Below are 27386 nucleotides of genomic sequence, written 5' to 3'. Positions count from 1 at the left end.
GTATGTTGGATTGTAATTGGGTGATATTTGTTGTTTCCTTTGTAATTTACCATAAGCAGTTGTTGACTGTTAAATCTTTGCTAACTAACTGTAATTCCTTATGTGCTGTGCTGTATTTTTTTGCAATGAAATTCTGGAAACCACAGTGTAATTTACTGTGAAGTTGAGTTTTGTAATAAAATACTATAATGTGTCATACAGTTGTACTGTGTTTCACTGATAGATTGTAATTATGTTAACAGTATCTGTTGTTTTCATAATAATTTGCTGTATGCAGATTTACAATAAATGTTTTTTTTTTTCACAGTAATTAACCATAAACAAACAACAGCTCTCAACAGAGAAATTTATGGTTGGCAAAAAAGCAAACGGTAATGCCTTTTACTTTTCCACTATATATTTTTAGTGTGAAGATCTGGCAACCACTGCTGTAGTAAAGTGTAGTAAATATAAACCAGTTTTTACTAAGCATTTAGTAAATGTAAATGCATTTTCCCCTGAGATTTAGTCAAATTTAAAGCAATTTTGCTCAGACACTTGGTAGATATTTCTACATTTTCCTTGTTAAATTCATTTGTATTTGCTCAATATTTGTGGACTACATTAACTCAATGTGGCATACTATTACTAAATACAACCTATTTAACTGTTGCTTTTATTAACATTTACTAAAATTTTTTTCTTAAATTTAGTTAACTTATTTAATGCATTTTAATCAAAGTTTGGGTTAAATTTAAAAAAGTTAAATAAAAAAAATCTATTTAATTATATTACATGTCACTTGTTGCCACAGTGTATATGATCTACAACGTGAGTCAAAAGTCACAGGACACAGTTTTATTTTATTTTTTATTTTATTATTGACTTATTTCTGGGGTCATCTCAAACAAATTGTGTATGCTGAGAAAATCCGCAGCAAACACCACCTTCAGCACTGCATCGTGGAGGCTTGTGACAGCATAAAAAATCAAATAAAATGGTGTCCTGTGACTTTTGACTCACCCTGTATATATACCAGTTGTTTCATGGTGCCTATGCTAATATAGGAAATGCACTATACATCCAAATGTTTGTAGGTCCATCCAACATTTCTGCTGAAATCCAGGTGAAGTTTGTTTCCCCTTTGCTGAAGTAACTGCCTCAGCTCTTCTGAGAAGACTTCACTTGATCTCATCGTACAGGTTTTGAATGAGTTCCATCCCTCTAGAGTACGCAGTTCCTCTGCTCCACAGTCCAAAGCTGGCGGGCTTTGTACGCCTCTAGCCAACACTTGGCATTGGTCATTGTGACCTTATGTTCATATACAGCTTCTTCAGAGCAAACGATTCTATTAGCAATGCATTCTGGCCTAAAACTAGCATTTAATACTCTGTAACCCAGCTCTGAATTCCAAAGCCTCACCAGTTTTACCGAATTTGTGAATTTGTATTGTTTTACGTTTTCGTCTGTGTTCTCCCACTACAGTACCCAGAATATATAACATAAATATACAATATAGCCATTGAGAACCCCCCCAACAAAGACCATGAAGAAATTCACTGTAGAGGCTGATAAACATTAAGCTTCCAAATAGTAATGTTGGTTTTCCTTCTGTATTAATTACCTACTGGAGACGCAACACCCCGTCCTCATGTGACCACCCCAGAGCTGTTGTAGTTTCTGAAAAGTTCCTGCCACCTTTATGATGTCATCAGAAGTGGGTTTTTCTAGTCATTAAACTAGAAGATCTCACTCTAGGGACCAAAAGCGACCGAGCAGCTGCATCCAAGCCTTACATCACCAAGCTCAATGCAAAGCATTGAATGCAGTGGTAATCTGAAGGACAAGTCTGGGTTTGGCGGTTGCCATGAGAACGGTACTTGTCTGACTGCATTGTGTCAAGTGTAAAGTTTGGGGGAGGGGGGATTATGGTGTGGGGTTGTTTTTCAAGAGTTGGGCTCGGCCCCTTAGTTCCAGTGAAAGGAACTCTTAATGCTTCAGCACCAAGAGATTTTGGACAATTTCATGCTCCCAGCTTCCTGTTCTAACATGACAGTGACACTTTTCCATGCACAATCTGACTAAAATCACTAAGAAATCAATTTAAAAAGAACTATCAGACTTTTTCAGCTTAGGTGTAGAATAAAGAACACAGACATCAGGTTTCTGTGCTTTATTCTTACTTTACCTCATCTTCGTGTCTTAAACGTTGCGGGACGCATATTTTTGCCACTGCAATAGTAGAAAGACCCTGCAAGGATTTTAATCACTTCTTGCATTTATGCCTAACACTATGCTGAATTCACGCCCAGACGACTGGCTTTCAGCGTATCTAGTGGATGTGCGGCCCTGTGCAGAAGTTTAAACACCCTTGTTTGAATCACGTGTTGTTGATTTTGTAAGTGTAAAAAGGTGAACACGTCCTCTACAGGCAACATCTGCACATTGCAATACACAGTCTCTGTTTATTAGCTGAACTTAACATATTAAGGGAAAAAAATAAGCATAAAACGTGACCTGTGCAAAAGTAATGGCACACATGATTTTTGTCCCAATATGCTAAAGGAACTGCAGAAAAATGCCATAGTGAAGAGAGCTCACTGCAGAGGACGTGTCAACTTACCTCCACTCGTGTGTTTCTTGCGTGTGTTCAAACTCCTGCTTACAGCTGTAATTGGAGTTGGTTGGGGTGTAGTGCCCTCCGGCCGGTCTGCAGGGGTCGCTCTTATCCAGCTCCAGTTCTTCTACCCAGAATCCCATCCGTGCTGAAAGCTCCTTTACCTGTCCGCACTTGCCGCTGTGGAGTGTCTGAGACTGACTTTTCCCTCTGCAGCGCAGTCGCTTTCTCCTGTTTTTAATCCTCAGGTAAAGAGATGGACTGCTCTAAGAATTCATCCTGAGGAGTTTAAACCAGACTAGAGCAGCAGATGGACTTACAGCCCTGAGCTCGACTAAATCCGAGTTTCACCTGAAACCTGCTGCAGTTTTCTTCAGAGCTGCCTCCTTTCAGAGGTGAAGAGATCTTGTCTAACAGGAAGTGTCTTCAGTTCGCTATGGTGAGTACTCTGAGGAGAAAAACCGACTCGGGCCTCCTCGAATGCAGATTAGTCTAGTTTTCTTCAGAAGTGCCGTGTGTGTGTGTGTGTGTGTGTGTGTGTGTGTGTGTGTGTGTGTGTGTGTGTGTGTGTGTGAGAGAGAGAGAACTTTAAGGAAAGGGATCATTCTGGTTTACCTGAGTGATGTGTGATGAATTCGGTGTGTCAGGCTGGGTGACTGAGTTGCCTGAGGAGAAAAAGCACTTTATTCTGCTTCAGTTCTAAGCAGCTCTAGACAGAAGCAGCAGACAAGCTTCAGTTTGGTCGTGGGGTAACTTTCAGACTTTTCGGCTACCTGGCAGGTAGCAGTCTGTCAGGTTGTTCATGGGCAAATAATGGGCGCGGCTCGTGTGATAGCAGCTGTGTTTCTTTACTTTTGCATGTTAAGGGTTCGCAGTGAAGGAGCGCCAACAGGTACAAAGTGGAGCTGGACGATAAAACCCAATATCGCGATGTTTTCATAAAATATCACGGTATCACACGGCAGTTAGGCTTGCATTAATACCACCAACGAACCCCAGTTTCCTGAGCGCTTCTACTCTAGTGTACACGCTTACAAAAGAAGGTTCTTCAAGGATTCCTTAGTAAAGGGAATGTTTCTGTTTAGAGCCATGAGTTTTGTATATTCCATATAGAACTGTTCCATGCTTAAAGATGATGTGTCCGGTTCTTGAAGGGTTGTCCCATTTCGTAGGGGGAAGATTTCAACCAATACCCCGTGTAACTCAGTTTCAAGGGGGAGGGTTACACTCGAAAACAAGGGGTAGGGGTAAAAAGAAGAATTGGGATTGGGCCTTAGATGTGACCAAGTTCTTCATTGTTTTTTAATATATTGTATATCACAGTGTGTGGCACTGTAGTTGTAATGCAGTATTGTTTATATACTGTGAAGCTCTAAAAGAGTTCCTGTAAGACAGCTTCTCCAATCCTTGACACGGTTATGGTTTAGGATGAGCGCATCCACATGAGGCTGACCCTAGTGGTCAACAGGAGGTGTGCATATCAGCCTTAATGCACCATATTTCGTCCAGCTCATCACCTCTTGGTTTATGTCATTGTGTGATTGTCACCTCTAGAGATTATGGGGCTCGGGTATGTTACACTTGAATTCTTCCACTTAACTCTTCAATCAGAGAATTTGCAGTTGCCTTTTTTATATTTTCATCTTTGATATAATGCTTGAGTTTTCTCTCCTGCTGTTAGAAGAGAGTTCAGTGCTGACCTCTGGATGGAATATGGATTTGAATCTCTACAAGACACCTAGTACACCATCCTGCCTGCACTATGCCATATATGCAATGTACATTTGCTATATTTTGAGTCATATCCATTCTTAGGATATTCAGATTCAGATTCCTTTATTGATCCCAGGGGGAAATTGCATATATGAAATTGGATATAACAGACCTTTAGTCTGAAATGATTTAACATCCTCATGGTCCTATCTAATGGGGAAGCCGATAGTAGTGTAATACCATTTGGCGTGTTCAGGTAGTATTATGTGAAAATAGAGGAACGAGACAGGAGTGTTGTGTTGTAATTACTGTCGCAGGTTCTGTCTGTGAAATGGTCTGTTGTTAACTCAGGAATGAACTAGTTGTTATCTCTTATCCCATGTTTGTCATGTTCTGTAGGCTATCTGGGTTACCTGTAAACAAGTGTGTGACACTTGCTGACAGTATGGAAAGCAACAAGGTAAACTAGGAGCAGAGCTTGTTACTTCTAAGCTGTATTTATATACTTGAGGTTTGTTCAGTGACTCGGCGCACTCGTGCATTTCCACACATTTTGAGCCACTCCCCAAAACCTTGCTCTTGCTGCCTGAGTTAACAAGTAAACGTGTACCCATATTTATTAACCAGATTGAGCCTCCAACTACATTCAGTTTGACACCATGAATTGCAAGAGCACCGTGAGGAAAACACTGAGCAGATTGAATATGTGGACCTGTATTCATTAGTCATGATACTCTCAGCTACATCCAGTGTTTCCTCTGAAACCAGTGGTATTATCAGAGAACTTGTTCCCTTCTGCCGCAGTAACAGCTTCTTCTCTTCTGGGAAGAGAATGCTGGAACATTGCTGTGGGGATTTGATTGCATTCGGCCACAGGAGCATTAGTGAGGTCGGGTACTGATGGTGGATGATCTGCTCTGCGTCATAAAACCCCACTCGAACTCATCCTAAAGCTACTGCATGGAGCTCCATCATTCCAGAGAACAGTTTGACTGCTTCACAGCCCAATGCTGAGGATCTTTATACCCTTCTAGCTGACACTTTTCTTTGGTCATATAAGCAATGGGGGTCTGTATCATCAAAGGGATCACCTTTAAAGTAACTGAATTCATTAATTAGGAGTGTCTGAATGCTTTTGCATATATAATGTACACCCACGTTCGATGCAATTTTCAATTCTGATGTCAAGATTAGATTTTCAGTGTTTTATGTGTTAAAAATGTCTTCCTTCTACAGAGCTGTAATTATGGTCTACGTAGATCGATTTGGCTCAGGCAAATACGAATTTTTCCAACAACAAATGCAAAGTAGCATGGCCTTGTGCAAAACAGTGATATAAAGCGGTAAATGAGGGTGAGGGGAGACAGACGAGGCAGAGGGGTGTATTCGGACACCATGGAATTTGCTCTGGAAGAGTCCTGAGAATGATTTCCTTAAAAGAGTGGGACCCCTGACTCTCTTACTCTTTCGCTCTCTCTCTCGTTCTCTTTCAGGGCAGTAAGGAGCGATATCACTGGCAGACCCAAAATGTTAAGGTCAGCGGGGTGGACGACATGGTCCTCCTCTCCAAGATCAACGAAGAAGCCATCACAGACAACCTGAAGAAAAGATACATGGATGACTACATTTTTGTATCCTTGTGGTTAAGGCTTATTCTTAAGGGCATATTCTTTTCAGTATTGACACCAGGACTTAGTTCCTTATCATCTCATAATACAAGTCATCACTGAAGGAAGTATTCATTCGTACTATTCAGTACAGCAGTACTTTACAGCAGAATGTGTGTCTGTCTGTGTATATAAAGTTGCAGAAAGTTGCAGCACAACCTAAGAGTAGATGTTATACCAAAACAGTTCTACCAGAGTTTATAGATGGATGATCAGTACCTTCAGCTGTTGTTGTTGCTGGTTACTGCAGTTACTGAGCTAATATACAGTTCACTCTTGTCATATCAGAACCTTGTATTCATGATTTATAATGAATGGACCAGTTGCAATGACAATAGCAATACCAACTCATTTACATATATCTGGCTTTTCAGCCTATAGCAGTTTAGCTCCACCCTTTCATATTGACGTTATAATGATTGCAGTCCAGACTGCTTATTGAATGAGACAAGGCAGCCAGTTAGAACACAAGTCATTTACATAGTGCAGTCATAAAATCAGAGTAGCTAAACAGCTTGTTTAATTGTAAGAGAGGCCAGATGTGGTTGTGTAAAATGAATTTTTGGAACTGCACAAATGTTATAAGTGTGTACTGGGGGAAGAAGGGAAATATAAATAAATAAATAAATATATATATATAATAAAGAAATTAAAATTAGGTTTTTTCCCCCTGTATAAAATTGCTATTTCAGAGATATGAGCTTTAGTCAGTGGCAGGTTGTTTTGGCAGTAGGCTTTGTTTCTTGAATAAATAAAACTCGTCTTTAAGGTTTTGTTTAGAGATCTGATAACATCATGTAAAAAAAAATACACAACATCAGACAGGAGTACAGCAGTTATGGAAAGATTGTTGTTGATGCTCGTGTCAATTACCAGCTCCTTGACTGTCCGCCTCCAGACATATATAGGTGCTGTGCTGATATCTGTGAACCCTTTCAAACAGTTGCCGTATTTCACTGACCGTGAAGTGGAACTCTATCAGGGAGCTGTGAGTACAGCTGATTTTTTTGCTTATGGCTGATCTTCTGGTCAGTCAGTGTTTGTGTGTGCTGTGCTTTTAACATCACTGCTTTCTTAACTGTAAAGGTCACTAAATGCTTGTTGTATAAACATACAGTACTTGGTGAAACCATCTATTGGTGTAAAACATTATGTGGAGGTTCTGCTGTGGAGGCTTTTTGAACTTACGCATGTACAAAAATGGTTCTTTTAAAGAAAGATCCTTAAAAAGGTTCTTTATGGAACCAGAATTGGTTCTTCTGTGGCATCTCTCTACTAAACTGCTTTTGATAAATTTATATTTAAGTATGTAGATTAAAGGGGACTCCATACCCACTGGAGGGATTATATCTCCAAGTTGGCCTGGGAGTGGCTTGGGGTCCCCGGGAATGAACTGGAGGAAGTTGCGGGGGACAGGGTCATCTGGGATTCTTTGCTCTCTCAACTGCTACCGCGACACTATCTAAACTAGAGGTTAACGATGATGATGATGATGATGATGATGATTAAAGGGGAATTCCATCCATTTCAGAGTTCAGAATTCCTGCCTAATTAAATAGTTTAAATGTTAGTCATTCAGAGTGGTTTGATGTGAAATGCTCGGTTACAGGGAAACTTACCAAGTTAGAATTGTTTACAGTGGTGGTGGTGGAACCAGACATCTTAAAGGTTTAATGTCTCTAAAAGCTCCATCACAGAAAGTTATTACATGAAAGGCTACGACAGTTTTGCCTAACCTTTAAATATATTTGAAAATCTGTTCTGTAGAAAAGAGGTAAATGAAGCGCATTATAAGGAAAAATAGTCCCAAATGAAGATGTTTTTTTTTTTTTTTTTTTACATTTATCACTATTTTACCATCATCAGCACTGCAATTTAAAACTTAGAAGCCATGCGTTGATTCACTGTTCATTTGGGAGTAAATAAAATAGCTGTGTCTGTGTTGTAAATATTGTGACTCCTGCTTTCTATCAGTTGAATTATGAATGAATTATGCAGTTGAAGTTAAAAATAGGGTGAAATTTCCCTTTAAGAAGTAAATTCTGAGCAGTAGGCCGATGTGTAAGACCAACTCCTGCAGGATAATTCATTTAATCAGGGCTGGACTCAGCTGGGAAAAGCAAAGTGGTGTTGTTGCATGTTGGCACATGCCATGATGTGCTCTGAGGCAGACTGCAGAATGAGCTTAAACAATATCAGTGTGTGGGACTAATACAGACTGAAGAGCTGCCTTTTAATTTTCCAGCTAAACAGAAAGAAGGCTGCTTCTGACAGCCGTTCCTTGCTACTTTAACCCATCACAAAGTGTATGTGTTGTTTCTGAATGATATACGTTTAAATGCAGTGATGTAGATAATAGGGATACCGCAGTGTAATGATATGGTAGTGATGATTCAGTTCACCTTTTACAGCTGAAATTGCGCCATACGTTCATATGCTAAACTGCAATTCCTCAAGTTAAAAAGATCTGCATAATTATAAATAAATGGTTAAGATGTAAACTGAATCATTCAAAGTGCTTAGATATGAAAATGCACCATTTTTAGAGAAACATACTGAATCAGAATTTTGTCTGGAAATGTGTTTTATTTACAAAACTGGACGTGAAGGGAATTTTCTTTTTCGTGTGTCAGCAAGCAAGTCTCGGCACAACCATCTTTGAAGGGCGATTGATTTTCACAGCAGTGGTCTCTCAAGCCTTCCCTTTGACCCCTCATTTCTCATTAGCAGTTCAACACAGAGTCACATTTCACACATAGAGAGACAACAGATATGATTTTTGCATAAACTAGATTCATAGAAGAGGAGTACATGCAGGGCATTGAAAGGGAAAGTGATCCCCAATGAAAACCCTTCAGATTTATCACTGATTTATCATTATCACCAAATAACAACTCTGAACACACGTGTAGACTCATTGATCATTTTGGATAGTAAATGAAGTTTGCATTGTAGACATTGTACGCACCTGGTTCATTTCACCACCATTGTGAAGAGTCTTTAATGTTTGCTGTAATGCACAATTTCACATCAAAACACTCTGAATGACTTTGTTTATATAACATATAAATATATGTGAATTACACAGTAACTTTAATTGCCATTTAAGTTTCTATTTTCAGTTTATTAGGGCGTTCAGCATTATAAAAGTCGAATTTTTAAAACAAAAGCTGTGCTTTGTAGTGTCCAAATATACAGCTCTAGTCACGTGAATACAGTAGACACAAGCTAACACAATGCAGCACTGATGTACAGTACACTGCAATAGAGTCAGTTACAATGTGAAGTGGTGTAAAGGTATTGAGATACACTTAAAATTTCATCCTTGGTTTTAGCTGGTCTCAAGCTCAGACACAACACTAGTTGTCATGGCAACAAAACAACTAATACATCTTTCTTCCAACAGCATTCAGGTTTTTTTTTTTATTTTTAATGTGTTTGTAAAAATATTAATGATGGTACTGATCTGATACTTGATATTGGGCGGAAAAGCCTAAAGCTCAGATTCACATTGGGTGATGCAGTATTTTTAGCTGTGTGTTCCGTTTTTAAGGCAAAAGTATTGTAGTGATAACAACTGATAATGATATTAAATTGTGGATGATGCTCAAAATTTCAGTATGAGTGTCAGAAAACAAAAGAAACGGAAAGTTGGCATCAGATGTCTGATTGGATGTTTCCACACTAGGCTCAATATGAGAATCCACCACACATCTACGCTTTGGCTGATAACATGTACCGCAATATGATGATTGATGCGGAGAACCAGTGTGTCATCATCAGGTCAGTGTTATACAACCCTGTAACCCAGTCCTGTTTATATGATTAAAATTATCATATAGTGTGTGTGTCTATGTGTAATTGACAGCGGAGAGAGCGGGGCAGGAAAGACAGTGGCAGCCAAGTACATCATGAGCTACGTTTCCAAAGTGTCAGGAGGTGGACCTAAAGTCCAGGTAGGAGACATTTGACAACTTCTCAGTCTCATCACTGTTGTAGAACGTTTAAAATGCTTTGTAGATCTTTAACTGATGGCGAGAATGGATTCATTTTGGTGTATTTGTACAGTTGCTCAGTAATATTATTAACTAAGAAAAATAATTGCTCAAGCCAAATTAAAATGACACATTATTAAGGTGTTATAGCACCAGTCAGAGGTTAGAACTCATGACGTCTCCCAATAAATTCATTTTCAGCTTTCTTTTATTTACGTGTAATGTCTCAACAAAACCGATAAAAATGCACCCAGTTCACCTGTTTGTGGTGATGAAACATGGTTTTGTGAAAGCTGTTAACTCTTGAGATCATATTATATGCACATCACATCATGCTCCTGTCTTTCTTAAGCTTGCATTGCTATGTTAATTGAAGTGTCCTCCCACCTCTCTTTCTCAAGCTGTCTGTCTTTCTGCCTCTCTCTGCTCAGCATGTGAAAGATATCATCCTTCAGTCCAACCCCCTCCTTGAAGCCTTTGGGAACGCCAAAACAGTGCGCAACAACAACTCCAGTCGCTTTGTGAGTCAATCTGCCAGATATCTCTTTACTAAGAAAGAAGATTCATGTTGACCTTTTACGATTTTCACTTAATCGAAATGTGAACATTTAGAGGTTTAGATTATGGTGAGTTTTGTACGTTTAATATTGCTGCCACTGTGTGCTGATTGTTTGGTTAGTATGAATTAGTGGGTAGACTTTTTAAATACTGTACAGTACAGTGTTTCCCTCAGGCCTGAAATAAACCCTGGTGTATACTAATATATATGGATATCCAAACTCATCTCAGTGTTCTGTTCTACTGAGTTGTGCATTTAAAATAAGGCATACATAGTCTTTATATAAAAAAAAAATACTGTATAAAATATTTGGAAATTAAAAATGAAACGGTACGTACTTGGGTAGTTGCCAGCATGTGATATCTTTCACATGCTGAGCAGAGACAGACAGATACAGAGATACAGGGGGGGACAGCCCAGCATAGCCTGTGTGTGGGGAAACGCTGCATTAATCCTGTTACTTTACTTCCAGGCACATTGTTTCTGCAGTATAGCCTTGGACATTTTTATGCATTCCAGTCCAGAAACCTTTAGGCTAGTGTTAACGGCACACCATCTCTGAACATGTGAGGGCTTGTCAGGAGGCTCGTCATTGGCCTTTTTGTGTAAGAGTTTGTGTATGGTCGCAGGGTGTGAACTGTGGGGTTGTGAAAGTGCAGGGCTGTAAGACTCTGTTACTGTTTTACATTAGTTTGCTAGCAAACTTTAGTTCTGTTTCCAGGTTTCATGCTGTTTCCTCAATGTGAGCTGTGTATTTCACTCCACAGGGGAAATACTTTGAGATCCAGTTCAGCCGGGGGGGAGAACCCGATGGAGGAAAAATCTCTAACTTCCTGTTAGAGAAATCACGGGTAGTGTCTCAAAACAACGGGGAAAGAAATTTCCACATATACTACCAGGTAAAAGACGGGTATCTATGTAAAGTGATGTCTAGAATGCTTGGCTCCCTTGGTAGAGATAAAATGTCTGTTGTCTTATCAGCTTGATCTTGCGCTGAAAATATGACAGAAATGTAGTCCTTCAGGGAGGAAGTGCTACCCAAAGAAATCTTTTCAACATTGGATCACAATTTCAAATTCTTAGTAATAAAATTTCATTCTAATGTATCTAATATATATTCTCAGTTATTGTTTTACATTTCTAAAGTGTAACAATTTAGCAGCACACAAACTAAAAACCCCTAGTCATCCATCGGCATGGTAAAGATCAGAGAATACACAGAGGAAATGAGGGAAAAATTTGTTGGCCAGTGCAGCAAGGAGTATTTTGCTTTATGCACAGTGAAGAGGATGGTTTAAGAGGCTAAACGTTCTCCAGAGGTCACAGGACAGTTGCAGGAGTTGATTGAAATGCATTGTCACCCATTTTCAATCAAATATGAGGACATTTTATATGAAAATCAGACTGCCTCATTCAGAAGGCATACGGCCACTGCGCACTGGACATGGCTACGCTACACTTCAGACTGTCACATAGAAATATACTACATTGCTGTGAGAGTACCAATAAACATAATGCTCTCTAAACATAAAGCTCATAAAACACTCGACATTCAACTCATATAAATTTAATGCAATTAAACTTACAACAGCACTTGTGACTTTGCCCCATTTGATGTCAACACAATCTCATTTTTGTGGAGTTGAAGGAACATAGGGTTGCCAACTGTCCATGGTTTTCCTGGACTTTTTTAAAGTGGACCCTAAAAATAAGACTAGGCTAGTAACATTAACTGAGGTGACATATTATTAGCATTTATCTGTTTACTTTAAAGGCTTAAGATTGATGTCGTGTGTAAACATTGTTTCAGAACATACCTTCCACTTCCATACAGGAAAACTAAGCTTTAAAAAATACAGTCTGTATTGAATTCACTGTTTTTGTGATGTTGCAAAAACTATGGATTTACATCCATCTGGCTATTCAACATATAGCACTTTAGCCCCGCCCATTCATGCTGAGGTTATAAGGAGTGTTTCAGCCTAGATTGCTAAGGCACAACACAGGTCAGCCAATCAGAACAGAGATAACTTGCATAAAATCAGTCTTGCACCTGTATGGGAATTACGGGCCTGCATTGAAAGCAACGTCCATTACTGAGATATATGCTGATATTATTCTGATCTTGTGCTGTACTTAAGCTAAAGTACATACTTTTAAATCCGCACAGGAATGATTGACAGAATCAAGCTTTTTCAGTGCTCATCTTGTTCCCCTGACCAAAAGTCCTTTGAAAACCTGTGAGATGAGCTGAGATGAGTGCACAAGCAATTTTGTTTAAAGAATTGACTCTGACCTCTTTATTGTTGATCTCCCACCTCATCCAGCTTTATAAGAGAAAACTCTGTGCTGTTATCTTTAGAAAAAAAGGATCCACAAAGGCATAATTCCAGGATGTCAGTAATTGTAATGTAAGAAAAATGTTATTTTTTAAAATAATTTTACTCACTGAAAGGTTAGATTTTAATGTTCAGTGTAATTTACAAAGACCTCTTTACCAAGGATGACAATGATGATGGAGGGCGGCGTATGTATAGCCTGGCGTGGTTATATTTTCCTGTTTTATGTGGCCATGTTAAGATGTCTGTTTAGTTGATTTGATTATTTTGTAAAACTCATCTTATGATCTCTTGTCTTCTCCATTTCCACATTTTATGGACATTCTGTTCTATTCTAAAGGAGCATGTAGACAAAATTATATTTTGAATATAAATTATATTCTTTTAGCCACTAATGTCCCTCTATATGACTCCTTCAGCTCTTATCAGGGGCCACCAAAGAGCAGAGAGAGAATTTAGGGATTACCACTCCTGATTACTACTTATACATGAACCAGTCTGGTACCTACACTGTGGAGGACGTTGATGACAAGAAGGACTTCTCTGAAACCGTGGTGGGTTCCAGATCTGTGGAGCTTTGTAAAATGAATAATTGTATAAAAGCCTTTTTATGTTTTTAAACAATTTCTTTCCCCCAGACGTCTCTAATGGAAGTATTTTGTTTCCTTTTTCCCACTATCTCTTTTAAGAGTGCCATGTCAGTCATAGGTCTGTCTATGGATGAACAAGACGCTGTGATGCAGATTGTGGCAGGGATTCTTCATCTTGGCAACATCACCTTCAGAGAGGAGGGCAACTACGCTGTGGTGGAGAGTGAAGACTGTAAGTAGTAGTTGTTAATCCACCATTTAGGCCTTCCACATATCAGTTTACAGACTTGACCAGTTTTCACACCTCTGTGGTAATTTGATTCGCTAGTAGAAGCCGACTGGTTTATATCCAAAACCTTTTCCTCCTCACCAGTTGGCAGGGCTAATACCAGAGCTGTGGCAGTACTGTAGGAAATCAATACTTACGTTTTGACTGATTTATTGATCTTAGGATATCTTGTCCTGGTCTTCTTTTTGTTAGTGAAATTCCCATATTGTTTGCAGAATAAAGTCACATTATTCCTGTGATGTCCAGTCTTATCTGCAAAAGGATGGTGTGGCTGCAGGTTTTCATTCCAACAAAACAGAAGTGCACGTGATCAGGTCTTTGAAGACTAACCAATTGATTAAGCCCATGCTCTGCATGTTTGGAATGAAACTTGTAGCCACACTGAACCTTTTAAGATTAGATTAGATTAAGTGACCCTTATTAGTCCCATAATGAGGAAATTTCACCTCCACGTTTAACCCATCCATGAAGTGAAACATCACATATGCACTGGTGAGCACACACACACACTAGGGGGCAGTGAGCACACTTGCCTGGAGCAGGGAACCCTATCCACAGCGCCCGGGGAGCAATTGGGGGTTAGGTGCCTTGCTCAAGGGCACTGCAGTCACATACTGTCGGTGCTGGGGCTGGAACCAGCGACCTTCTGGTCAAAGGGCCAGTTCCTAAACCTCTAATCAATTGGGCTGGATGTTAGCAAGCAAGAGTAGACACTCCTGTTCTGTTCTGTTCTAGAATCATATGACCAGAACAACGTGAACTTCTTGTGCAAAATCTGGCTAAAAGCTCCGAGCTTTACTCCTAAAAGTATAACCAAAGTTGTGTTCTTACTAAATGAAGTACAGTTTGATTACATTTTTCATTAAAGTGTTCTCTTCCCTGTATGCTCTGTGGTCACATCTTCACATTCTTGCCTTATTCTTTTCTCTTTCATGTATAGTCCTTGCCTTCCCATCCTACCTGTTGGGTATAGCTCAGGATGGCTTGAAGAAGAAACTAACCAGTCGTGTCATGGACAGTAAATGGGGGGGCAAGACGGAGAGCATTTCTGTCACTCTGAACACAGAGCAAGCCTGCTTCTCACGTGATGCCCTGTCCAAGGCTCTCTATGCCCGACTCTTTGACTACCTCGTAGACGTAAGTCTTCCAAAGTCAGAGATCACGCTTCATGTATGCCATCATTAGGTACACGTTATTCATTTAGCATTAGAGGGAAAAAAGGAAGAAAGATATGTTTAACAAATTACACAACAGCCTCAACAGCTTAATGTAATATCAGTCTTTCAGTATTTACTGTGTCCATCTTTATTACATCTTCCATTTTTTTTCCAGGAGATTTGCTTTCAGTTTTGTAAAGAAGTCTGCAGGGATGTTTTTCCACATTACAAAAGTTCAGTCTTAGAAATTGGTTGTATTTGCTTCTTACATCCAAGTAATCCCAAACATGTTCAGTGATGTTGAGGTCTGGGTCGGTCAGTTTATTGTTCCTAGAACACCAGCAGCTTCAATTTTTCTCTCAAATTTTTATTCTTTATTTTGAATTTACTCAGTAGTGGCCTCTGATGGTGACATTTGGTGCTGCCAGGTCTTGCACAGTTGTTAGGAGTCTCCTTTTCTGTTTTTTTTGTTTTGTTTTGTTTTGTTTTTTTTTTGTTTTGTTTTTTTTACATTTTTTGACTCTGGTTTTGAAGCACTTGTTTTTTTCCCTTATTTTTTTTTACTTTCCCCTTTATCTAGATGGATTATCATACATCTGATCACGTCAGAAATCTCTTCTATAAATTAATAACTTATACTTATTAACCATTTGACGATAATTTAAATAAATTAGGTGATCTCTGATTTGTGCACAGTTTCGTATAAGCATGCTGTATTTATATATCATTTAATTAGGAAAAGGTGTTCCTGTTAACCATTTCTTCATCGATCTAGTAATAGTTCTCTTATGTTCAAAGGCGATAAACAAAGCCATGCAGAAGGACCATGAGGAATTTAACATTGGAGTATTGGACATATACGGCTTTGAAATCTTCCAGGTAAAAAGCAAGAATTCAGATTTGCACTATTTAAATATAAATGTGGAACAATGAAAACTGCAATCATGTTAATGTGTCTTCTTTGTTTGATCCATACACAGCAAAACGGATTTGAGCAGTTCTGCATAAACTTTGTGAATGAGAAGCTTCAGCAGATTTTTATTGAGCTCACTCTGAAGGCTGAGCAGGTCAGCACAGGAGCTCAGTTTTTATTTTAAAATGACATACTGTACTGTATGTATGCATTTCTGGGGAAAGTATTACTACTGTTTCTGTCTATGCTCTTTATAGGAGGAGTATGTACAAGAAGGAATCAAATGGACACCCATAGAGTATTTCAACAACAAAGTTGTGTGCGACTTAATCGAGTCCAAAGTGGTCAGTGTCCAAGTGTGAAAATTATAATAATAATAATAGTTATTATAATAATAATAGTCATATAAATGCATTTCATTTTACCTGTGATTCTTCCCAGAACCCTGTGGGCATCTTGAGCATCTTGGATGACGTGTGCGCCACCATGCATGCCAAAGGCGAGGGTGCAGACCAGACTCTGCTTCAGAAACTGCAGGCGCAGGTCAGCACTAATGAGCACTTCAACAGCTGGAACAAGGGATTCATAGTACACCACTATGCAGGCAAGGTAAGAGGTGGCCCTCTGACGCAGAACATGTGGGTGATCATTTGAATGTGTGGATGATAATAATAAAGCAAATGTTAATATAAGAAGTCATTTTAAATAATTTCTGTGGTCTGTTCAACATAAAATTTTGCCATAGTGTGAATGGTAGCAGGTTTTTGTCAGGTAAAAAAACATGGCACACATGGAGATGCCAGGCTTTGATTGTGACGGTGACAACAGGAGATTTTAAATAAACTTGAATGATGAAATAAAGGTGTCCCTTTGACTTTAACCTCTAATCTAACACATCAGGCTGTTAACCCAGGTTTAGATACTCTGTCTGTGATTAATCCTGCGTAATGCTTGACATTTAAGATCCACAACCATTTCTGTGAAATATGAATTAAACAGGTTTTTGGTCAAAGAAAGAAAAGGGAATCTGCATAAACATGTATAAAATATTTAAAACTATAAAAAGCAACTCTCTCGCCACTGCCACCATATTAGTGCTTACTGGTTTCATAAATGCTTTCTGTTCTTGTTACATGTTGTTGCATGATTTACTTCCTCTGCTGAAAAAGCAACATTCTTAATATGATTGACACTACAAAAAAAATTATATTTAATAACAAAAAATAATAAATGAAAAAGTGAACATTCATGGTTCCATCTCCATCGTTCCTAATCAGAAACTCGGGTCCAAGAGCTGTTTATGATCTGAAATTGGGAATTTGCCCTGCCCGGGAGCAGGTTAGGTATGCGGCAGAAGTTCCCATGGCATGGTTAAAAATGATGTCATCATGAAACAGAAAATGCAAGGATGGCTTTAGCCGGCTAAGCAAAAAGTCCTGCTTGAATTAATCTGCTGATTTGGATTTATTGCCCCCTACTGACAATATGGTGTAAATGCAGCCTTTTAAATTTTCTGTGCAGAGCAGTAGATGATGTTTACAACGTGATTGAGTGCATAATTTGAATAAACATACGTAAGATTTTTGTATTTTTAGTTGACAGCATCATATTTGCTTTTTTTGGCTCTAAATAGTTGATATCATTATCAGCCTCATCGCCAAGTCTCAGACTCTCTGGAAGAGATAAATCAGGTGACCTGACTATTGGTGTAATCTCAGACATTTCGCCTCTCATCCAAGGGGCTTCATCAATAACACCTTTGATGTCGGTGATGAAACCCATTGACAATAGTGAAGTTTGATTGCCAGGGAATTTTCCATCTACTCATTTGAACTTAAGAGGCTGCTGAGAAGTAAAAATACTGTTGCCTGTAGATGTTTCATTGGCTGGATGACTGTAAGTCTTCAGAGAATTGTTAAGCCTGTCAGTGACACAGAATGTGCAGTGACACATCAGTGTTTGTGGCTGTTACTCATGATCAGCATTATTTCATTTCCAGTCAAAATTGCCAGTAAGTACAAGTTATCCTTTTTTCACTGTCAGAAGAAACATACAATTAACAACAAATACACAAAGCCCCCAACACCAAGTACAGTATCAAATCTGTCACTATATAATTTGTCTACTCTTTACTTTTATACACATTCTGCCGTGTTAACACTTCCATCCCTCCAGTCTCAAAACTAACCCGACAAACATCATTCACACAAGCAACTAGCCTTAACTACCTTCAGATTTCTTACTCATATGCACCTAACATTGGCTAAAGGAGAAATTTCTGATGAGATAAGATAATCCACCTGTGTAAGGGAGGGGAAAGTCAAAGGAAAATGAAAAAAGAAAAAAATGAGAGAGAATGGGACTCCTCATAACCGTGCAAGACGTGGTAGACCACTAAAACTTTCACCATCAGATAAACAGATCTTAAAGCTTTCATCTTTTAGAGAGAGGAGAAAATCAAGCCCCACTCTTGCTTTTAGGTCTGGGTTTTTGTCTGTCCTTTCAATGTAAGAAGAAGTCTGAGAGGATGCGTAGCTGTGAAGAAGCCGTTACTAAGAAATGGAAATAGACATTGCAAAGAGAATTTGCTTAAAAACACCAAAACTGGACATCTGAGATGTGGATAATGTGTCATTCTGTAAAATTATAAGGGCTGGAATCTTTAGATCTAAAAAAGAAATAATGTCAATGTTATTTACTGTTTGTCCTAAACATGTCTCTGCAACCTGAGGCCTATAAAAACAACCTCACTCCTTAAATACTGTTCTGACAGAAAAAGGCAGCAGCCACTAAAACACACCCAGCAGCCTGTACTGCATATTCTCTCTGTTCACCCTGCTCAGTCTTAATGAACTTTGCTGCTGTTTCCAGAGCAGTTAAAAATAACCACCACTGCTTACAAAACTCTTTTAATGTCAAGGGTTCTCAGGCACAGTCCTGGGGGACCCATGCACTGCACATTTGTTGTTTTCCCTACACTAAAATGACAGGTTCTGCGTCAAAAAGGGTTTGGTACGCACTTTTATTGGGTTTGAAATATGAAATAAGTCCCTTTTCAATCAATCAGCTGTAACATTCACTGATTGACCCCAGTGATGGTTCTTGGTTTTCTGTAGGTCTCATATAATGTGAGTGGCTTTTGTGAGAGGAACCGAGACGTGCTTTTTAATGATATCATCGAACTGATGCAAAGCAGTGAATTGTAAGTGTGAATTTTGCTTTTTATATCTCTTTCTCAGACTGTGTTTTTTAACTTTCTCTAGTGTTTTTTCCTCTAAATTGTCAGTTAAATCGGGCCTTTATAGTTAACTTTTTTTTTTTTTTTCTCTGTGATGAGCTGAGAAGCATCTAATTTGTGCTTTATGGTGGTGGATTAAACCTGTCCCTTCTGATATTAAGAGTGTTAGAAATATCTGTATCAGAGGTATATCAAATGATCAATCCATTTAAATGCTCTCTCTGTGTGGACAGTACATTTATCCAAGGCCTCTTCCCAGAGAATCTCGAGGCTGAGAAAAAGGGCCGCCCCACAACAGCAGGTGCCAAGATCAAGGTAAAGAATCTGATTTAAAGAACAGAAATGAAGCAGGTTTTTTACAAGGTAGTGAGGGGACCCTTCACTGAGATGTCCGCTGCTCTGGCCTTTGCAGAAACAGGCTAATAACCTGGTGCAGACGCTGATGAAGTGCACACCTCACTACATTCGCTGCATCAAACCGAATGAGACAAAGAAGTCGCGTGACTGGGAGGAGAGCCGTGTGAAACACCAGGTGGAGTATCTGGGCCTCAGAGAGAACATCAGAGTGCGCAGAGCGGGCTATGCCTTCCGCCGTGTCTTCAAGAAGTTCTTACAAAGGTGAGCCTACATGCCTTGATAACCAGTAAAGAGAGAGTTCAGCAAAAACTCTTAATTGACACCCTACTCCCCTTGTCCCAGATGTGGTTGATCAAATGAGACGTTTGGTGTTTGAAGTTTGTTTCTTTAGTTGTCCATTGGCCAATTTGTCTCTAAAGAAATTGTAATTGGCTGTAGATATTTACTATCAGTGCACCTCTATTATTCACTTTATTCCACTGTATATGCTTTGTAAATGCACACTTTTTCTTTAACTAGCCTCCAACTAACTAAATATCTATGAAATTCAATGTAAAATTAAATGCAATAGATTCCATTAACTCTAAACCCAATATTTAATCCAAAACCCAAACCTTAGCACTGTTTTTCACCTGATAGAACGTTCTTTCACCTGTGAAGAACGTACATATTTTACTTCGTGTAGAACTTATCCTGGAAAAAAAGCCTCAAAATACTTCACTACATAACATACACAGAACAGAAGATAAATAAAAATAATAACAATAAATAAAAAATGAACATTTAAATTCCATAAAAGAGGAAAAATTACCATTCAGACATTAAAACGAGAAAAAGCAAGTTTTTAGATGCCTTTTTTAAAACACGCACAGCCAGACAGTCTACAGTGAGTCATCCAGAGTGTAGTATCTCAGACAGCAGAGGGCTGGTCTCCTTTTGATTTTTACCTTTTTTGGGAACTGCTAGAAAGAAATCCAAGTGTTTTTATACTTGGGACTCAGAACAGCTCAGAAATGCACTTGTAGATAATAAGATACAAGTGTGTGTGATCTATAGATGACTCAAAATAAACTGCACTTGTAAGCTACATTAGCCTCAGTGCAGAACGAAAGCAAATGACTTTAGACACCAAACATGCCTTGGCTGATCATCTACACTTGGGTGTGAAATTTACATTTTTCAACAATCACTTTAACAATGAGGCTTGATTCAGTACATTCAGTGCACATTAGCTGATGTTATTAGAGACTGTTACACGCAGATATGCCATCCTGACCAAAGAGACCTGGCCGAAGTGGCGTGGAGATGAAAAGCAGGGGGTTTTGCACCTGCTGAAGTCTGTCAATATGGACCAGGATCAGTACCAGCTGGGCAAGAGCAAGATCTTCATCAAGGCCCCAGAATCAGTGAGGGCACTTTGATTTGGTGTTTATTTTGTAAATTTGCTTGAGCATAATCTGCTTCCAATAGTTTCACCAAAGACCACTTCTTGTTCTGTTCTGCATACTTTTCTGAAGGTATTTGATCATATCCGAGTCTATTTTCTAAATGCGCCTAATTTGAGCCGTGTCCTCTTTCAGTGATCTCATTATATCTTTTCCCAGACGGATTTATTTTAGTCATGGGCAGATTGAATTACTTAGCAGTTTGGCAAAATGAGTGCATACCTGAGGCGTTGTACAGCACATTAGGAGGGAATTCAGCATCACGGAATGGAACAAAGGAATCTCCTGTGTCGTTCCAAGTGGCTGTCTGCATGTAGCCGTTATTCTCAGATCTAGTCGTCATCAAGGAGGGGATCAGTTAGACTTTGGTCTAATAATTTTATGATGTTTGTGAGTAATTTTGTGAATTGATATCCATTTCCATGTTGTTGTTGTTGTTGTTGTTGTTGTTGTTGTTGTTGTTGTTGTTGTTGTTGTAATAATAATTCTTATTTTTAAGTAATGTAATTAATAATAATAATAATAATAATAATAATAAGACAACTTCTGGCGACCACGTGGTTAGTGTTTCTCCAGAATGTAATGTCTGCTGTTTGAGTCCTAAGGCTTCATGATGGCTTGTTTCTGATTCCTCTGATGGCTTACATCCATCTTGTAGCTGGTTGTCTCCATCCTCTTTTTACCTTATACTATTTGAAGCATAATTTCATTTTCCAGTGAATTTGTTTCTCTCACATGTTCAAAATAAGAGAGCTTCAGTTTGGTTACCTAGGTTTTGAGTGAGAGGTGAGGCTTGATTTGGTAGAGATTCCATTTGTTTTTCTTTGCCATCCAATATACTCTTAAAGGTCCAGCATTCACGTCCATAAAGAGCCACAGATAAGACTGTAGCCTAGACCAGAGGTCACTAATAGGCGGACTGCGGTTCGAGTCTGGACCCTGATGCTGTCCTGTGCAAATCTGGGTCTATAACCAATAATCTAAGGAGAATTATTTAATTTCACCAGGTTGATACTATTGTAATCAGTATGACTTCTTTAGCCTTTACAGTATGCCTTTAGCAGCCCAGAAAACTCACAGACCAATCGCATGTGGTGTAAAAGTCACATGTGATGCTGCTCAGCCAATCAGATTTGTTCATTAGGATGAGCACTGCAGCTCGAATGAGTGACACACATACAGGGGAATGACGAGGTGAGACGCAGCAGTTGGACAAGAAACTACTTTAGTATACAGTATATGGCACTGAGTCATAATGCAAGTTAGACGTTATGAGGTTTTGGACCTTTGCTTGAGGAAATTTTCTTTGACTGGACCTTATTGAATTTTAGACCTCTGGCCTAGACAAATCTGGTCTCTAGAGACACGTCATTACATTTGAAGACCTTTTTAAAGCTCCTTCGTCAACTTTTGCTTATACATGGAGAACATGGACTTAACTGCAGAATCAGAATCAGAGTGGTGGTATTATAAGGTTTTTTGTGTCACTCACAGTCTCCTCCTGTCCTCTACAGCTGTTCCTTCTAGAGGAGATGAGGGAGAGAAAGTATAACGGGTACGCTCGGGTCATCCAGCAAGCCTGGCGCAAGCATATTGCTGTTCGCAAATATGTCCGCATGCGAGAAGAGGGTGAGAATGGAGCCTTTAGAGATTCCGTAACTGTCCCTTCTTAACACACGATACTTTCTTGTACCATAGAGAACCTGTGTCTGTGGAACCTGAATCTTAAAGGTCTTGAAACTTTTAAACATTGTCAATTTCAGCCTCTGACATCCTGTTGAATAAGAAGGAAAGGCGGAGGAACAGTCTGAACCGCAACTTCATGGGTGACTACATTGGCACTGACAATCGCCCTGAGATCCGCCAGTTTGTGGGCCGCAGGGAAAGGATCGAATTCGCTGATGTGGTGGTCAAATATGATCGCCGATTTAAGGTATTCTCAGTATAAATAGATGGGAATAGAACACACAGTTGCAGTGCCAGTTCACCTAATAAGCAACATGAGTAGCTGCACAGGGCTCTGCAGCCACCAGGGGGGCCCATAACAAATTCTGGGTTATCACTGTAATATTATGTTGTTTAAGATGCTCAAGATAGGACAAGAAGCAGCTGGTTAATCAAGTCTTGAAAATTAATTTATGCATCTGGAGCCAAGAAAAAAAGGAAAGAGAAGCTTTCAATAAAAAGCTTTAAATATAAAGATTTGTTTTTGTTGTGTTATATGATGCCATTTGTTTTGGCTTATAGTTGTACAGCAAGAAGCAGCTCATCTGAACCAAACAGGTTCAACTTAAACAGGCTTAAACTTCAGCTTCACAAAATCTAATAAATACAGATCCCTGGATCCACAATGCTGAGAAAGTTGTCCGGAACATTTTAGAACCCCAAATGCACATCCGTCACAATCAATGCACAAATTAGACAGTTATAAAATTATATTGTTTGGACAGTGTGTGGCAGTAATTGTGATTAGTTAGCCTCTAATTTTACAATACATCAGCTAGCAAGATGGGGGGGCTCCCAAAAATCCTGCTTAGGTCCCCAAAAGGCTACAGCTGCCTAGAGCCTGTCTGATTGCTTCTGGAGTTTAGCTTGGTGGGTCTGAGATGACCAAAATATCTAAAACATCACACCACTTCATATATACTGATATTCTCTCATGTTCTCTCTACAATACTAGACTGTCAAGCGTGACCTCATCTTGACCTCGAAATTCCTCTATCTGATTGGCCGGGAGAAAGTGAAGCAAGGTCCAGACAAGGGGCAGATTCGGGAGGTCCTCAAACGACAGATTCAACTGGAGAAAATTCAGTCTGTCTCGCTGAGGTATACTTTACATGAGAAATAGATTCCGTTAAAGATATCACAAACTTAATACCCCTCAGATGTTCAGTTATTATGTAATCATCTACATTTCTCTTTTATCATTTTGGACACATCTAATATGTCTTCATTTTTCACAGCTTCATACTAATTAATGTAAAACTGTGAAGTTGCAGAGGTAGTAACACCTTAATACATAATAATAAAATAATAATAATAAAAACAGGGATTCCATTGGATGAAAGACTTTTTTCGCATCTCCTCAACTCTTTCCTCTGCTTCCTCTGACTCTCTCCCTTCAGCACTCTGCAGGATGATTTCTTCATTGTGCACGAGGAGCAGTATGACAGTGTGCTGGAATCTATCTTTAAAACAGAGTTTCTGAGTCTGCTCTACAAGCGCTACGAGGAGAAGACACAAAGGAAGTTGCCGCTCAAGTTCAACAACCTGTAATTTCACTTTATACTTCTGTTATCATTTCCGAGCTTGGTTGTTATACATGTTTTCATGTTGGGATGTTTATAAGTGATGTGACCATTCTAGCTGTAAGTGCTATTATTAGACATAAGCAATGTATATTTCTCCTGTTAGTAATGAAATATTGTGGTAACAGCCTAACCAACTCAGCTTGGTAATTCTAATGTAACTGCCTTTCCAGACTTGAATTTAAAGTGAAGAAGGGAGGCTGGGGTCCGTTTGCGTCTGCAGGCTCTCGGCAGATTCAGTTCCAGGTGGGTCAGGGAGATAACGTGGTCCTTAAGCCCAGCAGCAAGACCCTGATTGTTAGCATTGGACCAGGCCTTCCAAAGAATTCAAGTGAGTCTATCTCTTTTTTTTGTGGAATATCTGTGAATTCTGATACTGGGGATATTTTATTTACCAAGGAAAGGTTAAAATTCTTGGTGAATTATGTTTATTCAAACAGGGAAAGGTATAATCAGTGTTTCCAGCTCCATGTGTTATAGTTATTATGTTGAAGTGTCTGAATATACAGTATATAGTTGTATGTTGCCGTCAGGACGTCACACAGCACAGCAATGTAATCTGAAAGCTTCTTCCCCTTTCAGGACCTACTCGTCTTGACAAGCGGAAGAGCAAATACATGGGAAAATCATCCCAGAACACAGGGAGATATTCACGCGGTAAGACCCCATCACTTCACATAGAAAAGGTCATGACATTTAATCAGCTTTAAATTAAGTTTTAAAAACCTACTTTGATTTCAGATCAGTCAACGAGTTCAGGTCGTGGAGGGGTAAACCGGGGTCGTCAGAACTCCTCCAGAGGCTCTATGCTTCGCCGGCAGTCTAGCATGGATCAGCCCACCCTGCCACGCTACAATGGTCTTCGCCCCACTCAGAACCAAACCAAGATCAACAATGATATGGGCTTCATGAGTGTGCCTGACCAAGGAGTAGCAGGGTGAGATTAAAGAGGCAGTTTTAACTATACAATCTATAATATATTTTATTTAGCCAGTAAAATTCTGTGAGTTTAACAACATCTGTGATCACATAAAAGCCTCCTTAAATGTTATAAAAGAACCACATTTAGGAATGTGAATTTAGAAATATGATGCTATTATGAGGAACAGCTATATCACATTGTGAATGTTATTTGCTTGATTTAAGGTGAAATTATGAGGTGATTTTTAATATTAAAGTAAGACATTTGTTACAAATGACAATTATAGCAGTCAGTAAAGCACTACTAAGACTGTAAGACTATGTTTAAAGTCAATCTGACATCAAAATCGATTTGTCTTTTTTCCCTTGTTAGTTCATGTCCCTTTTTCTATTTAGCACCATTTAAATCATATAATTTAAAGACAAAGTCTTTTCTTACATCAAAACGTAAAGTTTATTTTCTGCCTCTAAAACATCGGAGTTTTGATTGTCACAGTGCACCAGTGAGAGCAAGGTGTTAGCCAGTGAAATTGTTTCACCTTCATCTCCCACGACTCCTACCTACTGTGGTTTTTCTTGAAACGTGTCAAAGTATTTTTCCTAATTCATGCTGATTTTTCAAAATGTAAGATTAGACTGGCTGATATCATTGGTTACTGTCACAAAAACCCATCCCCATCAGATAAACAGCACTTAAAGCTTTTATCTTTGAGAGAGGGGAGAAAATCAAGCTCCATTAATGCTTCAGATCTGAATCAGCAGGTGTTTGTACTGTAAGAAGACAAGTCAGTACTACGAATCTGAAAGGATGTGTAGATTTAGCCCATCTAAATTTGTAAATGGGGCGGCTTGAACATTGGAGGTATATAAAATATCCCTGCAGATTTCTTTGGAAAACTGAAAGCAGGTCTCCCAAAAAGAATGGAAGCTGTAATAAAGGAGAGTGGATACACTACATATTGGGGGGAAAATTTGTTGAGGTTTTGGTGTAGTTTTCTGTAAGGGTGAAATGGTGGTCTCTGACTTTTGCAGAACACAGTGTCCTGTATGTTATCTCTCATGAGAAAATGGTTCAAAGATTGTTCTCCTCTCACATTGTGCTCATTCTGTCCACATTATAGACTTCATCGACGACTTTCGAAGGAGGTCAAGCCTCTCCCTGGAGCAGGGCTGCCAAAACCCACCCCAAGGCCCAAACCCCGTGCTCCACAGTGTCGTGCTCTTTATGCGTATGATGCCCAGGACACTGATGAGCTCAGCTTCAATGCAGATGACATCATAGAAATTGTAAATGAGGGTAAGAAACTGTTAAAACTGAGGTTACATTTAGCAGAGATCACAACCGTTGTCCCTGTGACGGCACATTTTCATTGCTAAGTTGATCGTGTGTGTTTTCTGGACAGATCCCTCAGGATGGTGGTTTGGACGTCTGCGTGGAAGAGAAGGCGTGTTCCCTGGCAACTATGTTGAGAAGATTTAGATCAGGAAGCTAATGGAAGAAGAATTGATTATCGATCATTAAGCAGCCAAAGATCAAAAACAAGTGTAGTACTAATACGAAGCCTGGATAAAACAGCTGAAGCTATTAAATGTAACTTTTAAAGAATGAGGGACAAAATCAAACACTTGACAGGACATATTTTATAAATCTTTTCTTTTTCAGAAAACTTTTTATATCAGACACTGAATTTTATTTTAACATTATTTTATAAACAATGACAACATATTTCTACCAGCACATACAAAGAGGAACTCAAGGTACATAGTTGAATTTCAAATTGTTTGTGACACCTAAATACAGCAATTTATTATATATTTTTTCTTAAAGCCTTATTTTTATGACTGTTTCATGTGTGATATATAAGACTAGCATGAGTGTTTCTATATTTTCAAAATCATAAAATAAGAATTCCAAAAATTCAAAATTTTTCGTCATTTGGATTTACATATTGGAAGTAACCTAATTAAGGTACAAACAAATCAGAATTGGAGGGGAAGAATAAATTAAAATACATGCCATGTTGGATGAAAGAGATTGTACAGATCCCAGGTAATGCAAATGTTAATCAGCCTCAATCTAATCCAGTTTAAGAATGTTTCAGGAATGTATGCATGTAGCTCATCATTCCAGCCTAACACTAGTGTTTAATTTGTCACTTATTCTGTGTTTGTTCATTAACTTTCTCTCATTACTTTATCTCACCTTCCATAATGCAAACACCTCATACAACCATTGGGAATCCCTGTGGTGTCAACCACTCCTTACCTAGCCAAAGGCCAATAAATACAACCAAGCTAA

The 27386-nt window shown here is 38.9% G+C and overlaps 1 protein-coding gene across 1 annotated transcript; it reads left to right on the top strand.

Annotated features, from left to right (window-relative positions):
- Positions 1-2752: 2752 nt before the first annotated feature.
- myo1eb (myosin IEb) lies at positions 2753-27386 on the top strand. The gene is made up of 27 exons (XM_017706863.2): positions 2753-3035; positions 5803-5940; positions 6875-6964; positions 9665-9759; positions 9845-9932; positions 10403-10492; positions 11298-11429; positions 13289-13423; positions 13559-13691; positions 14689-14885; positions 15704-15784; positions 15886-15972; positions 16076-16162; positions 16260-16427; positions 18935-19020; positions 19290-19371; positions 19469-19674; positions 20675-20819; positions 22373-22487; positions 22622-22791; positions 23539-23684; positions 23984-24130; positions 24340-24497; positions 24749-24823; positions 24908-25103; positions 26209-26384; positions 26491-27386. Exons 1-27 carry the CDS (start codon positions 3033-3035, stop codon positions 26565-26567), a joined length of 3303 nt encoding a protein of 1100 aa, XP_017562352.1. The 5' UTR covers positions 2753-3032; the 3' UTR covers positions 26568-27386.

The sequence above is a fragment of the Pygocentrus nattereri genome, chromosome 3 (genome assembly GCF_015220715.1).
Source record: "Pygocentrus nattereri isolate fPygNat1 chromosome 3, fPygNat1.pri, whole genome shotgun sequence".
Classification (NCBI taxonomy): Eukaryota; Metazoa; Chordata; class Actinopteri; order Characiformes; family Serrasalmidae; genus Pygocentrus; species Pygocentrus nattereri.
Note: the sequence above shows the minus strand (reverse complement) of the source record. Positions and strands in the feature narration are given on the sequence as shown.